The following is a 15601-nucleotide window of genomic DNA, read 5'->3' on the forward strand; positions in this document are numbered from 1 at the left end:
GGTAGGTAACAACATCTCCACCCCGCTGATCCTCAACACTGGGGCCCCACAAGGGTGCGTTCTGAGCCCTCTCCTGTACTCCCTGTTCACCCACGACTGCGTGGCCATGCACGCCTCCAACTCAATCATCAAGTTTGCGGATGACACTACAGTGGTAGGCTTGATTACCAACAACGACGAGACGGCCTACAGGGAGGAGGTGAGGGCCCTCGGAGTGTGGTGTCAGGAAAATAACCTCACACTCAACGTCAACAAAACAAAGGAGATGATTGTGGACTTCAGGAAACAGCAGAGGGAGCACCCCCCTATCCACATCGACGGGTCAGTAGTGGAGAAGGTGGAAAGTTTTAAGTTCCTCGGTGTACACATCACGGACAAACTGAATTGGTCCACCCACACAGACAGCGTCGTGAAGAAGGCGCAGCAGCGCCTCTTCAACCTCAGGAGGCTGAAGAAATTCGGCTTGTCACCAAAAGCACTCACAAACTTCTACAGATGCACAATCGAGAGCATCCTGTCGGGCTGTATCACCGCCTGGTACGGCAACTGCTCCGCCCACAACCGTAAGGCTCTCCAGAGGGTAGTGAGGTCTGCACAACGCATCACCCGGGGCAAACTACCTGCCCTCCAGGACACCTACACCACCCGATGTCACAGGAAGGCCATAAAGATCATCAAGGACAACAACCACCCAAGCCACTGCCTGTTCACCCCGCTATCATCCAGAAGGAGAGGTCAGTACAGGTGCATCAAAGCAGGGACCGAGAGACTGAAAAACAGCTTCTATCTCAAGGCCATCAGACTGTTAAACAGCCACCACTAACATTTAGCGGCCGCTGCCAACATACTGACTCAACTCCAGCCACTTTAAAAATGGGAATTGATGGAAATTATGTAAAAATGTACCACTAGCCACTTTAAACAATGCCACTTAATATAATGTTTACATACCCTGCATTACTCATCTCATATGTATATACTGTACTCTATATCATCTACTGCATCCTGCCATCTTTATGTAATACATGGACCACTAGCCACTTTAAACTATGCCACTTTATGTTTGCATACCCTACATTACTCATCTCATATGTATATACTGTACTCTATACCATCTACTGCATCTTGCCTATGCCGTTCTGTACCACCACTCATTAATATATCTTTATGTACATATTCTTTATCCCTTTACACTTGCGTGTATAAGGTAGTAGTTGTGGAATTGTTAGGTTAGATTACTTGTTGGTTATTACTGCATTGTCGGAACTAGAAGCACAAGCATTTCGCTACACTCGCATTAACATCTGCTAACCCTGTGTATGTGACTAATAAAATTTGATTTGATTTGATTTTGATTTGATGCTCCAGATACTCAACTAGTCTAAAGAAGACCAGTTTTATTCCTTCTTTAACCAGCACAACAGTTTTCAGCTGTGCTAACATAATTACAAAATGGTTTTCTAATGATCAATTAGCCTTTTAAAATGATAAACTTGGATTAGCTAACACAACGTGCCATTGGAACACAGGAGTGATGGTTGCTGATAATGGGCCTCTGTACACCTATGTAGATATTCCATTAAAAATCAGCTGTTTCCAGCTACAATAGTCATTTACAACATTAACAATGTCTACACTGTATTTCTGATCAGTTTGATGTTATTTTAATGGACAAAACATTTGCTTTTCTTTCAAAAACAAGGACATTTCTAAGTGACCCCCAACTTTTGAACGGTAGTGTATGTGTGTGTGGCTCACCTGTGTCAGGACTGGTGGACAGCGGAGACGGGGTGGTCCTCTGCTCCCCCTGAGCCCCACCCTCGGCCCTCTCTGTGGGTGTGTGCGAGTCGGGGCTGTGTGTGTGTAGGTCCTCCAGCGCGCGGGCGAGGCACGTGTGTCCGCGGGAGCGTGCGACTGCGAGGGGGAGGCGACCTAGTGAGTCGGGGATTCCGAGCGCCTGGCTGTTCCACCCGTATAGGACCTCGGCCGCTGCCTGGTGACCCAGAGCACAAGCCCACATCTACAGGAGAGAGGACAGCGCTGTAAAACCTACTGCAAGGATTTCAATCAGATAGAAACACAAACTACAATAGTAACATTAGCCTGCCAAAAAAGCAGAAATGAAAGCAAGACAATACGTTTTTTCAAGGTTTGATGACAAAATAAAGGCTACAGTCAGAGAGAGTATCAGATACTGGAATAAAGGCTACAGTCAGAGAGAGTATCAGATACTGGAATAAAGGCTACAGTCAGAGAGAGCATCAGATACTGGAATAAAGGCTACAGTCTTAGAGAGTATCAGATACTGGAATAAAGGCTAAAGTCAGAGAGAGTATCAGATACTGGAATAAAGGCTACAGTCAGAGAGAGCATCAGATACTGGAATAAAGGCTACAGTCAGAGAGAGCATCAGATACTGGAATAAAGGCTACAGTCTTAGAGAGTATCAGATACTGGAATAAAGGCTGAAGTCAGAGAGAGCATCAGATACTGGAATAAAGGCTACAGTCTTAGAGAGTATCAGATACTGGAATAAAGGCTGAAGTCTTAGAGAGCATCAGATACTGGAATAAAGGCTACAGTCTTAGAGAGCATCAGATACTGGAATAAAGGCTACAGTCAGAGAGAACATCAGATACTGGAATAAAGGCTACAGTCAGAGAGCGCATCAGATACTGGAATAAAGGCTACAGTCTTAGAGAGTATCAGATACTGGAATAAAGGCTACAGTCTCAGAGAGCATCAGATACTGGAATAAAGGCTACAGTCAGAGAGCATCAGATACTGGAATAAAGGCTACAGTCTTAGAGAGTATCAGATACTGGAATAAAGGCTACAGTCTCAGAGAGCATCAGATACTGGAATAAAGGCTACAGTCAGAGAGAGCATCAGATACTGGAATAAAGGCTACAGTCAGAGAGCGCATCAGATACTGGAATAAAGGCTACAGTCTTAGAGAGCATCAGATACTGGAATAAAGGCTACAGTCAGAGAGAGCATCAGATACTGGAATAAAGGCTACAGTCAGAGAGCGCATCAGATACTGGAATAAAGGCTACAGTCAGAGAGCGCATCAGATACTGGAATAAAGGCTACAGTCTTAGAGAGTATCAGATACTGGAATAAAGGCTACAGTCTTAGAGAGCATCAGATACTGGAATAAAGGCTAGTCTTAGAGAGCATCAGATACTGGAATAAAGGCTACAGTCTTAGAGAGCATCAGATACTGGAATAAAGGCTACAGTCTTAGAGAGCATCAGATACTGGAATAAAGGCTAGTCTTAGAGAGCATCAGATACTGGAATAAAGGCTACAGTCTTAGAGAGCATCAGATACTGGAATAAAGGCTACAGTCTTAGAGAGCATCAGATACTGGAATAAAGGCTACAGTCAGAGAGCATCAGATACTGGAATAAAGGTTACAGTCAGAGAGAACATCAGATACTGGAATAAAGGCTACAGTCAGAGAAAGTATTAGATACTGGAATAAAGGCTACAGTCTTAGAGAGTATCAGATACTGGAATAAAGGCTACAGTCAGAGAGAACATCAGATACTGGAATAAAGGCTACAGTCAGAGAGAACATCAGATACTGGAATAAAGGCTACAGTCAGAGAGCATCAGATACTGGAATAAAGGCTACAGTCTTAGAGAGCATCAGATACTGGAATAAAGGCTACAGTCAGAGAGCATCAGATACTGGAATAAAGGCTACAGTCAGAGAGCATCAGATACTGGAATAAAGGCTACAGTCTTAGAGAGCATCAGATACTGGAATAAAGGCTACAGTCAGAGAGAGCATCAGATACTGGAATAAAGGCTACAGTCAGAGAGCATCAGATACTGGAATAAAGGCTACAGTCTAGAGAGTATTAGATACTGGAATAAAGGCTACAGTCTTAGAGAGCATCAGATACTGGAATAAAGGCTACAGTCTTAGAGAGCATCAGATACTGGAATAAAGGCTACAGTCTTAGAGAGCATCAGATACTGGAATAAAGGCTACAGTCTTAGAGAGTATCAGATACTGGAATAAAGGCTAAAGTCTTAGAGAGTATCAGATACTGGAATAAAGGCTAAAGTCAGAGAGAGCATCAGATACTGGAATAAAGGCTACAGTCAGAGAGAGCATCAGATACTGGAATAAAGGCTACAGTCTTAGAGAGTATCAGATACTGGAATAAAGGCTACAGTCAGAGAGAGCATCAGATACTGGAATAAAGGCTACAGTCTTAGAGAGTATCAGATACTGGAATAAAGGCTACAGTCAGAGAGAGAGCATCAGATACTGGAATAAAGGCTACAGTCTTAGAGAGCATCAGATACTGGAATAAAGGCTACAGTCAGAGAGAGCATCAGATACTGGAATAAAGGCTACAGTCAGAGAGAGCATCAGATACTGGAATAAAGGCTACAGTCAGAGAGCATCAGATACTGGAATAAAGGCTACAGTCAGAGAGAGAGCATCAGATACTGGAATAAAGGCTACAGTCTTAGAGAGCATCAGATACTGGAATAAAGGCTACAGTCTTAGAGAGCATCAGATACTGGAATAAAGGCTACAGTCAGAGAGAGCATCAGATACTGGAATAAAGGCTACGGTCTTAGAGAGCATCAGATACTGGAATAAAGGCTACAGTCAGAGAGCATCAGATACTGGAATAAAGGCTACAGTCTTAGAGAGCATCAGATACTGGAATAAAGGCTACAGTCAGAGAGCATCAGATACTGGAATAAAGGCTACAGTCAGAGAGCATCAGATACTGGAATAAAGGCTACAGTCTTAGAGAGCATCAGATACTGGAATAAAGGCTACAGTCTTAGAGAGTATCAGATACTGGAATAAAGGCTAAAGTCTTAGAGAGTATCAGATACTGGAATAAAGGCTAAAGTCAGAGAGAGCATCAGATACTGGAATAAAGGCTACAGTCAGAGAGAGCATCAGATACTGGAATAAAGGCTACAGTCTTAGAGAGTATCAGATACTGGAATAAAGGCTACAGTCAGAGAGAGCATCAGATACTGGAATAAAGGCTACAGTCTTAGAGAGTATCAGATACTGGAATAAAGGCTACAGTCAGAGAGAGAGCATCAGATACTGGAATAAAGGCTACAGTCTTAGAGAGCATCAGATACTGGAATAAAGGCTACAGTCAGAGAGAGCATCAGATACTGGAATAAAGGCTACAGTCAGAGAGAGCATCAGATACTGGAATAAAGGCTACAGTCAGAGAGCATCAGATACTGGAATAAAGGCTACAGTCAGAGAGAGAGCATCAGATACTGGAATAAAGGCTACAGTCTTAGAGAGCATCAGATACTGGAATAAAGGCTACAGTCTTAGAGAGCATCAGATACTGGAATAAAGGCTACAGTCAGAGAGAGCATCAGATACTGGAATAAAGGCTACGGTCTTAGAGAGCATCAGATACTGGAATAAAGGCTACAGTCAGAGAGCATCAGATACTGGAATAAAGGCTACAGTCTTAGAGAGCATCAGATACTGGAATAAAGGCTACAGTCAGAGAGCATCAGATACTGGAATAAAGGCTACAGTCAGAGAGCATCAGATACTGGAATAAAGGCTACAGTCTTAGAGAGCATCAGATACTGGAATAAAGGCTACAGTCAGAGAGCATCAGATACTGGAATAAAGGCTACAGTCTAGAGAGTATTAGATACTGGAATAAAGGCTACAGTCTTAGAGAGCATCAGATACTGGAATAAAGGCTACAGTCTTAGAGAGCATCAGATACTGGAATAAAGGCTACAGTCTTAGAGAGTATCAGATACTGGAATAAAGGCTACAGTCTTAGAGAGCATCAGATACTGGAATAAAGGCTACAGTCTTAGAGAGCATCAGATACTGGAATAAAGGCTACAGTCTTAGAGAGCATCAGATACTGGAATAAAGGCTACAGTCAGAGAGAGCATCAGATACTGGAATAAAGGCTACAGTCAGAGAGAGCATCAGATACTGGAATAAAGGCTACAGTCTTAGAGAGTATCAGATACTGGAATAAAGGCTAAAGTCTTAGAGAGTATCAGATACTGGAATAAAGGCTAAAGTCAGAGAGAGCATCAGATACTGGAATAAAGGCTACAGTCAGAGAGAGCATCAGATACTGGAATAAAGGCTACAGTCTTAGAGAGTATCAGATACTGGAATAAAGGCTACAGTCAGAGAGAGCATCAGATACTGGAATAAAGGCTACAGTCTTAGAGAGTATCAGATACTGGAATAAAGGCTACAGTCAGAGAGAGAGCATCAGATACTGGAATAAAGGCTACAGTCTTAGAGAGCATCAGATACTGGAATAAAGGCTACAGTCAGAGAGAGCATCAGATACTGGAATAAAGGCTACAGTCAGAGAGAGCATCAGATACTGGAATAAAGGCTACAGTCAGAGAGCATCAGATACTGGAATAAAGGCTACAGTCAGAGAGAGAGCATCAGATACTGGAATAAAGGCTACAGTCTTAGAGAGCATCAGATACTGGAATAAAGGCTACAGTCTTAGAGAGCATCAGATACTGGAATAAAGGCTACAGTCAGAGAGCATCAGATACTGGAATAAAGGCTACAGTCAGTGAGAGCATCAGATACTGGAATAAAGGCTACAGTCTTAGAGAGTATCAGATACTGGAATAAAGGCTACAGTCTTAGAGAGCATCAGATACTGGAATAAAGGCTGAAGTCAGAGAGAGCATCAGATACTGGAATAAAGGCTACAGTCAGAGAGTATCAGATACTGGAATAAAGGCTACAGTCTTAGAGAGCATCAGATACTGGAATAAAGGCTACAGTCAGAGAGAGCATCAGATACTGGAATAAAGGCTACAGTCTAGAGAGTATCAGATACTGGAATAAAGGCTACAGTCAGAGAGAGCATCAGATACTGGAATAAAGGCTACAGTCAGAGAGAGCGGTGAAGACCAAATGTTTGATGTAAAAGTGAGTGTCACCAGAGGAGTGCAGGAGAAATGATCGACGGTGAGAGGATCCACTTCCTGCTCTACGTCCAGACTGTCACTGTTGACACTCCTGAGGAAAGGAAAAACACAATGTTAAAACTTCAGTTCAGCTAAAAGAGGTTGAATAGGTTACACTCCTGTTTAGCCCCTCCCTCTCCTGTTTAGCCCCTCCCTCTCCCGTTTAGCCCCTCCCTCTCCCGTTTAGCCCCTCCCTCTCCCGTTTAGCCCCTCCCTCTCCCGTTTAGCCCCTCCCTCTCCCGTGTAGCCCCTCCCTCTCCCGTGTAGCCCCTCCCTCTCCCGTGTAGCCCCTCCCTCTCCCGTGTAGCCCCTCCCTCTCCCGTGTAGCCCCTCCCTCTCCCGTGTAGCCCCTCCCCCTCTCCCGTGTAGCCCCTCCCCCTCTCCCGTGTAGCCCCTCCCCCTCTCCCGTGTAGCCCCTCCCCCTCTCCCGTGTAGCCCCTCCCCCTCCTGTTTAGCCCCTCCCCCTCCTGTTTAGCCCCTCCCCCTCCTGTTTAGCCCCTCCCCCTCCTGTGTAGCCCCTCCCTCTCCTGTGTAGCCCCTCCCTCTCCTGTGTAGCCCCTCCCTCTCCTGTGTAGCCCCTCCCTCTCCTGTGTAGCCCCTCCCTCTCCTGTGTAGCCCCTCCCTCTCCTGTGTAGCCCCTCCCCCTATCCTGCTTAGCCCCTCCCCCTATCCTGCTTAGCCCCTCCCCCGCTCCTATTTAGCCCCTCCCCCGCTCCTATTTAGCCCCTCCCCCGCTCCTATTTAGCCCCTCCCCCGCTCCTGTTTAGCCCCCCCCCCTCTCCTGTTTAGCCCCTCCCCCTCTCCTGTTTAGCCCCTCCCCCTCTCCTGTTTAGCTCCTCCCCCTCTCCTGTTTAGCCCCTCCCCCTCTCCTGTTTATCCCCTCCCCCTCTCCTGTTTAGCCCCTCCCCCTCTCCTGTTTAGCCCCTCCCCCTCTCCTGTTTAGCCCCTCCCCCTCTCCTATTTAGCCCCTCCCCCTCTCCTATTTAGCCCCTCCTCATCCCCTATTTAGCCCCTCCCCCTCTCCTGTTTAGCCCCTCCCCCTCTCCTGTTTAGCCCCTCCCCCTCTCCTGTTTAGCCCCTCCCCCTCTCCTGTTTAGCCCCTCCCCTCTCCTGTTTAGCCCCTCCCCCTCTCCTGTTTAGCCCCTCCCCCTTGTGTATAATTGCTTTAATAAATTCTGATCTGTGACCAGATGTTTTAAGTAGAACACATTCTGCCAGTGTCTCACGGGACCAGGATCCTAAAACTGGATTAGATGCACGATTCATATCTTAATATCCAATATGTTATTTTTGTACATCAGGAGATTCTCCCAACACAAACAAGTGTGTGTATCTCCAGGGAATGAGTTTATACTGTATATACAGTATATGTGTGTGGATGAGGTGTGTGTGTGTATCAGGTGTGTGTGTCTCAGGTGTGTGTGTCTCAGGTGTGTGTGTGTCTCAGGTGTGTGTGTGTCTCAGGTGTGTGTGTGTCTCAGGTGTGTGTGTGTCTCAGGTGTGTGTGTGTATGTATCAGGTGTGTGTGTGTGTGTGTATCAGGTGTGTGTATCAGGTGTGTGTGTGTATCAGGTGTGTGTGTGTGTGTGTATTAGGTGTGTGTGTGTATTAGGTGTGTGTGTGTATTAGGTGTGTGTGTGTATTAGGTGTGTGTGTGTATCAGGTGTGTGTGTGTATCAGGTGTGTGTGTGTATCAGGTGTGTGTGTGTATTAGGTGTGTGTGTGTGTATCAGGTGTGTGTGTGTGTGTATCAGGTGTGTGTGTGTATTAGGTGTGTGTGTGTATCAGGTGTGTGTGTGTATCAGGTGTGTGTGTATCAGGTGTGTGTGTGTATCAGGTGTGTGTGTGTATCAGGTGTGTGTGTGTATCAGGTGTGTGTGTGTATCAGGTGTGTGTGTGTGTTTGTCAGGTGTCTTACTGTGTGTGTGTTTGTCAGGTGTTTGTGTGTATCAGGTGTGTGTATCAGGTGTGTGTGTGTATCAGGTGTGTGTGTGTATCAGGTGTGTGTGTGTATCAGGTGTGTGTATCAGGTGTGTGTGTGTATCAGGTGTGTGTATCAGGTGTGTATCAGGTGTGTGTATCAGGTGTGTGTGTGTATCAGGTGTGTGTGTGTCTCAGGTGTGTGTGTCTCAGGTGTGTGTGTGTCTCAGGTGTGTGTGTGTCTCAGGTGTGTGTGTGTCTCAGGTGTGTGTGTGTCTCAGGTGTGTGTGTGTATGTATCAGGTGTGTGTGTGTATGTATCAGGTGTGTGTGTGTGTGTGTATCAGGTGTGTGTATCAGGTGTGTGTGTGTATCAGGTGTGTGTGTGTGTGTGTATTAGGTGTGTGTGTGTATTAGGTGTGTGTGTGTATTAGGTGTGTGTGTGTATTAGGTGTGTGTGTGTATCAGGTGTGTGTGTGTATCAGGTGTGTGTGTGTATCAGGTGTGTGTGTGTATTAGGTGTGTGTGTGTGTATCAGGTGTGTGTGTGTGTGTATCAGGTGTGTGTGTGTATCAGGTGTGTGTGTATCAGGTGTGTGTGTGTATTAGGTGTGTGTGTGTATCAGGTGTGTGTGTGTATCAGGTGTGTGTGTGTATCAGGTGTGTGTGTGTGTTTGTCAGGTGTCTTACTGTGTGTGTGTTTGTCAGGTGTTTGTGTGTATCAGGTGTGTGTATCAGGTGTGTGTGTGTATCAGGTGTGTGTGTGTATCAGGTGTGTGTGTGTGTATCAGGTGTGTGTGTGTATCAGGTGTGTGTATCAGGTGTGTATCAGGTGTGTGTATCAGGTGTGTGTGTGTATCAGGTGTGTGTGTGTATCAGGTGTGTGTATCAGGTGTGTGTGTATCAGGTGTGTGTGTATCAGGTGTGTGTGTGTATCAGGTGTGTGTATCAGGTGTGTGTGTGTATCAGGTGTGTGTGTGTGTATCAGGTGTGTGTGTGTGTATCAGGTGTGTGTGTGTATCAGGTGTGTGTGTGTATCAGGTGTGTGTGTGTACCAGGTGTGTGTGTGTATCAGGTGTGTGTGTATCAGGTGTGTGTGTGTGTGTGTCAGGTGTGTGTGTGTATCAGGTGTGTGTGTGTATCAGGTGTGTGTATCAGGTGTGTGTGTATTAGGTGTGTGTGTGTGTTTCAGGTGTGTGTGTGTATCAGGTGTGTGTGTGTGTGTATTAGGTGTGTGTGTGTATCAGGTGTGTGTGTCTCAGGTGTGTGTGTGTGTATTAGGTGTGTGTGTATCAGGTGTGTGTGTATCAGGTGTGTGTGTGTATCAGGTGTGTGTATCAGGTGTGTGTATCAGGTGTGTGTGTGTGTGTATCAGGTGTGTGTGTGTCTCAGGTGTGTGTGTGTGTGTATTAGGTGTGTGTGTGTATTAGGTGTGTGTGTGTATCAGGTGTGTGTGTGTGTCTCAGGTGTGTGTGTGTGTGTATTAGGTGTGTGTGTGTGTATCAGGTGTGTGTGTGTATTAGGTGTGTGTGTGTATCAGGTGTGTGTGTATCAGGTGTGTGTGTGTATTAGGTGTGTGTGTGTGTATCAGGTGTGTGTGTGTGTATCAGGTGTGTGTGTGTATTAGGTGTGTGTGTGTATCAGGTGTGTGTGTGTATCAGGTGTGTGTGTATCAGGTGTGTGTGTGTATTAGGTGTGTGTGTGTATCAGGTGTGTGTGTGTATCAGGTGTGTGTGTGTATCAGGTGTGTGTGTGTGTTTGTCAGGTGTCTTACTGTGTGTGTGTTTGTCAGGTGTGTGTGTGTATCAGGTGTGTGTATCAGGTGTGTGTGTGTATCAGGTGTGTGTGTGTATCAGGTGTGTGTGTGTATCAGGTGTGTGTATCAGGTGTGTGTATCAGGTGTGTGTGTGTATCAGGTGTGTGTGTGTGTATCAGGTGTGTGTGTGTATCAGGTGTGTGTGTATCAGGTGTGTGTGTGTATCAGGTGTGTGTGTGTATCAGGTGTGTGTGTGTATCAGGTGTGTGTGTGTATCAGGTGTGTGTGTGTGTATCAGGTGTGTGTGTGTATCAGGTGTGTGTGTGTATCAGGTGTGTGTGTGTACCAGGTGTGTGTGTGTACCAGGTGTGTGTGTGTACCAGGTGTGTGTGTGTATCAGGTGTGTGTATCAGGTGTGTGTGTATCAGGTGTGTGTGTGTGTGTGTGTCAGGTGTGTGTGTGTATCAGGTGTGTGTGTGTATCAGGTGTGTGTATCAGGTGTGTGTATCAGGTGTGTGTGTATTAGGTGTGTGTGTTTCAGGTGTGTGTGTGTATCAGGTGTGTGTGTGTGTATGTATTAGGTGTGTGTGTGTATCAGGTGTGTGTGTCTCAGGTGTGTGTGTGTGTGTATTAGGTGTGTGTGTATCAGGTGTGTGTGTGTATCAGGTGTGTGTATCAGGTGTGTGTGTGTGTGTATCAGGTGTGTGTGTGTCTCAGGTGTGTGTGTGTGTGTATTAGGTGTGTGTGTGTATCAGGTGTGTGTGTGTGTATCAGGTGTGTGTGTGTCTCAGGTGTGTGTGTGTGTGTATTAGGTGTGTGTGTGTATTAGGTGTGTGTGTGTCTCAGGTGTGTGTGTGTCTCAGGTGTGTGTGTGTGTGTATTAGGTGTGTGTGTGTATTAGGTGTGTGTGTGTCTCAGGTGTGTGTGTGTATCAGGTGTGTGTGTATCAGGTGTGTGTGTGTGTATCAGGTGTGTGTGTGTGTGTATCAGGTGTGTGTGTATTAGGTCTGTGTGTGTATCAGGTGTGTGTGTGTGTCTCAGGTGTGTGTGTGTATTAGGTGTGTGTGTGTATCAGGTGTGTGTGTATCAGGTGTGTGTGTGTGTATCAGGTGTGTGTGTGTGTATCAGGTGTGTGTGTGTGTATCAGGTGTGTGTGTGTGTATCAGGTGTGTGTGTGTATCAGGTGTGTGTGTGTATTAGGTGTGTGTGTGTATCAGGTGTGTGTGTGTGTATCAGGTGTGTGTGTGTATTAGGTGTGTGTGTATCAGGTGTGTGTGTGTCTCAGGTGTGTGTGTGTATCAGGTGTGTGTGTATCAGGTGTGTGTGTGTGTATTCGGTGTGTCAGGTGTGTGTGTGTATTAGGTGTGTGTGTATCAGGTGTGTGTGTATCAGGTGTGTGTGTGTATTAGGTGTGTCAGGTGTGTGTGTGTATCAGGTGTGTGTGTGTATCAGGTGTGTGTATCAGGTGTGTGTATCAGGTGTGTGTGTGTATCAGGTGTGTGTATCAGGTGTGTGTATCAGGTGTGTGTGTGTATCAGGTGTGTGTGTGTGTATCAGGTGTGTGTATCAGGTGTGTGTGTGTATCAGGTGTGTGTGTGTGTATCAGGTGTGTGTATCAGGTGTGTGTATCAGGTGTGTGTATCAGGTGTGTGTGTGTGTATCAGGTGTGTGTGTGTATCAGGTGTGTGTGTGTATCAGGTGTGTGTGTGTATCAGGTGTGTGTGTGTATCAGGTGTGTGAGTTAAAAAATATATATATATTTAGATGTATGTGTGTGTGTGCGTGTATATGTATATATAGATACAGTTGAAGTCGGAAGTTTACATACACCTGAGCCAGATAACTTAGAGAACTTAGTGTATGTAAACTTCTGACCCACTGGAATTGTGATACAGTGAATTATAAGTGAAATAATCTGTAAACAATTGTTGGAAAAATGAATTGCATCATGCACAAAGTAGATGTTCTAACCGACTGGCCAAAACTATAGTTTGTTAACAAGAAATTTGTGGAGTGGTTGAGAAACGAGTTTTAATGACTCCAACATAAGTGTATGTAAACTTCCCACTTCAACTGTAGCTGTGTGTATCAGGTGTGTGTACCTCCAGTGGATGAGTGTGTGGATGAGGTGTGTGTATACCTCCAGTGGATGAGTGTGTGGATGAGGTGTGTGTGTACCTCCAGTGGATGAGTGTGTGGATGAGGTGTGTGTATACCTCCAGTGGATGAGTGTGTGGATGAGGTGTGTGTATACCTCCAGTGGATGAGTGTGTGGATGAGGTGTGTGTGTACCTCCAGTGGATGAGTGTGTGGATGAGGTGTGTGTGTACCTCCAGTGGATGAGTGTGTGTGTACCTCCAGTGGATGAGGTGTGTGTGTACCTCGAGTGGATGAGTGTGTGGATGAGGTGTGTGTGTACCTCCAGTGGATGAGTGTGTGGATGAGGTGTGTGTGTACCTCCAGTGGATGAGGTGTGTGTGTACCTCCAGTGGATGAGTGTGTGTGTACCTCCAGTGGATGAGGTGTGTGTGTACCTCCAGTGGATGAGTGTGTGTGTGTACCTCCAGTGGATGAGTGTGTGTGTACCTCCAGTGGATGAGGTGTGTGTGTACCTCCAGTGGATGAGTGTGTGTGTACCTCCAGTGGATGAGGTGTGTGTGTACCTCCAGTGGATGAGGTGTGTGTGTACCTCCAGTGGATGAGTGTGTGTGGATGAGGTGTGTGTGTACCTCCAGTGGATGAGTGTGTGGATGAGGTGTGTGTGTACCTCCAGTGGATGAGTGTGTGGATGAGGTGTGTGTATCCCTGTGCAGCGGCCAGGTGGAGCAGTGTCATCCCTCTGTGGCGTATGGAGTGAGCGAGGCGCTCTTCTCCTCCTCCTCCTCCTCCTCCTCCCCACCGCCCTCCCTCCATCATCCTCTCACACACTCCAACTATCCTCCTCTCAAACCATGGGCCTGACTGGAGAGAGAGAAGGAAAGGAGAGAGAGGAGGAAAGGAGAGGGAGGAGGAAAGGAGAGGGAGAGAGATGTTTTAATTTTTTAATTTCACCTTTATTTAACCAGGTAGGCAAGTTGAAAACAGGTTCTCATTTACAATTGCGACCTGGCCAAGATAAAGCAAAGCAGTTCGACACATACAACAACACAGAGTTACACATGGAGTAAAACAAACATACAGTCAATAATACAGTGAAAAACAAGTCTATATACAATATGAGCAAGTGAGGTGAGATAAGGGAGGCAGCATGACCACAACCACATATTTACATTAAACACATTTATAAACTGGGTTGTTCGAGCCCTGAATGCTGATTGGCTGACAGACGTGGTATATCCGACCATATACCACGGGTATGACAAAACATTTATTTTTACTTCATAATTACGTTGTTAACCAGTTTATAATAGCAATAAGGCACCTCGGGGGTTTGTGGTATATGGCCAATATACCACGGCTAAGGGCTGTATCCAGGCACTCCACGTTGCGTCGTGCAATAGAAGTGGCTGTTCCACTGGATGTCATAAGGTGAATGCACCAATCTGTAAGTCGCTCTGGATAAGAGCGTCTGCTAAATGACTTAAATGTAAATAAGGGAGGTAAAGGCAAAAAAAGACCATGGTGGCGAAGTAAATACAATATAGCAAGTAAAACACTGGAATGGTACATTTGCAGTGGAAGAAGGTACAAAGTAGAGATAGAAATAATGGGGTGCAAAGGAGCAAAATAAATTAATAAATAAATACAGTAGGTAAAGAGGTAGTTGTTTGGGCTAAATTATAGATGGGCTATGTACAGGTGCAGTAATCTATGAGCTGCTCTGACAGCTGGTGCTTAAAGCTAGTGAGGGAGATAAGTGTTTCCAGTTTCAGAGATTTTTGTAGTTCATTCCAGTCCTTGGCAGCAGAGAACTGGAAGGAGAAGCGGCCAAAGGAAGAATTGGTTTTGGGGGTGACCAGAGAGATATACCTGCTGAAGCGCGTGCTACAGGTGGGCGTTGCTATGGTGACCAGCGAGCTGAGATAAGGGGGGACTTTACCTAGCAGGGTCTTGTAGATGACCTGGAGCCAGTGGGTTTGGCGACGAGTATGAAGCGAGGGTCAGCCAACGAGAGCATACAGGTCGCAGTGGTGGGTAGTATATGGCTCTTTGGTGACAAAACGGATGGCACTGTGATAGACTGCATCCAATTTGTTGAGTAGAGTGTTGGAGGCTATTTTGTAAATGACATCTCCAAAGTCAAGGATCGGTAGGATGGTCAGTTTTACGAGGGTGTGTTTGGCAGCATGAGTGAAGGATGCTTTGTTGCGGAATAGGAAGCCGATTCTAGATTTAACTTTGGATTGGAGATGTTTAATGTGAGTCTGGAAGGAGAGTTTACAGTCTAGCCAGACACCTAGGTATTTGTAGTTGTCCACATATTCTAAGTCAGAACCGTCCAGAGTATTGATGCTAGTGTTGCAAAGGATGGGATTCAAAATGGTCGGGGATCTGTTTGTTAACTTGGCTTTCGAAGACCTTAGAAAGGCAGGGTAGGATAGATATAGGTCTGTAACAGTTTGGGTCTAGAGTGTCTCCCCCTTTGAAGAGGGGGATGACCGCGGCAGCTGTCCAGTCTTTAGGGATCTCAGACGACACGAAAGAGAGGTTGAAAAGGCTGGTAATAGGGGATGCAACAAATTCAGCAGATAGTTTTAGAAAGAAAGGGTCCAGATTGTCTAGCCCGGCTGATTTGTAGGGGTCCAGATTTTGCCGCTCTTTCAGGACATCAGCTATCTGGATTTGGGAGAAGGAGAAATGGGGGAGGCTTGGGCGATTACCTGTGGGGGGTGCAGTGCTGTTGACCGGGGTTGGGGTAGCCAGGTGGAAAGCATGGCCAGTAGAAAAATGCTTATTGAAATTCTCAATTATAGTGGATTTGTCGGTGGTGACAG

At 45.8% G+C, this 15601-nt stretch overlaps 1 protein-coding gene and 1 long non-coding RNA gene across 4 annotated transcripts in view; one reads left to right on the plus strand and one right to left on the minus strand.

Moving 5' to 3' along the window:
• camta2 (calmodulin binding transcription activator 2) overlaps positions 1-15601 on the minus strand; it is a 159148-nt gene that overhangs the window by 42739 nt on the left and 100808 nt on the right. For all 3 annotated transcript variants that reach the window (XR_008761461.1, XM_055939155.1, XM_055939154.1), the window contains exons 14-16: positions 13435-13628; positions 6967-7045; positions 1759-2020 (exon numbers count right to left, since the gene is read on the minus strand). Coding sequence is in view for 2 of the 3 variants with exons in the window: in XM_055939155.1 (XP_055795130.1) it covers positions 1759-2020; positions 6967-7045; positions 13435-13628 (535 nt within the window). In the remaining variant the exon portion in view is untranslated. The remainder of the gene's footprint in view (positions 1-1758; positions 2021-6966; positions 7046-13434; positions 13629-15601) is intronic.
• On the plus strand, positions 8883-10798 carry LOC129866020 (uncharacterized). Its single transcript, XR_008761462.1, has 3 exons — positions 8883-8929; positions 9593-9619; positions 10677-10798. It is a non-coding gene; the product is annotated as an uncharacterized LOC129866020 (long non-coding RNA).

Source organism: Salvelinus fontinalis, chromosome 11 (genome assembly GCF_029448725.1).
Source record: "Salvelinus fontinalis isolate EN_2023a chromosome 11, ASM2944872v1, whole genome shotgun sequence".
NCBI lineage: Eukaryota > Metazoa > Chordata > Actinopteri > Salmoniformes > Salmonidae > Salvelinus > Salvelinus fontinalis.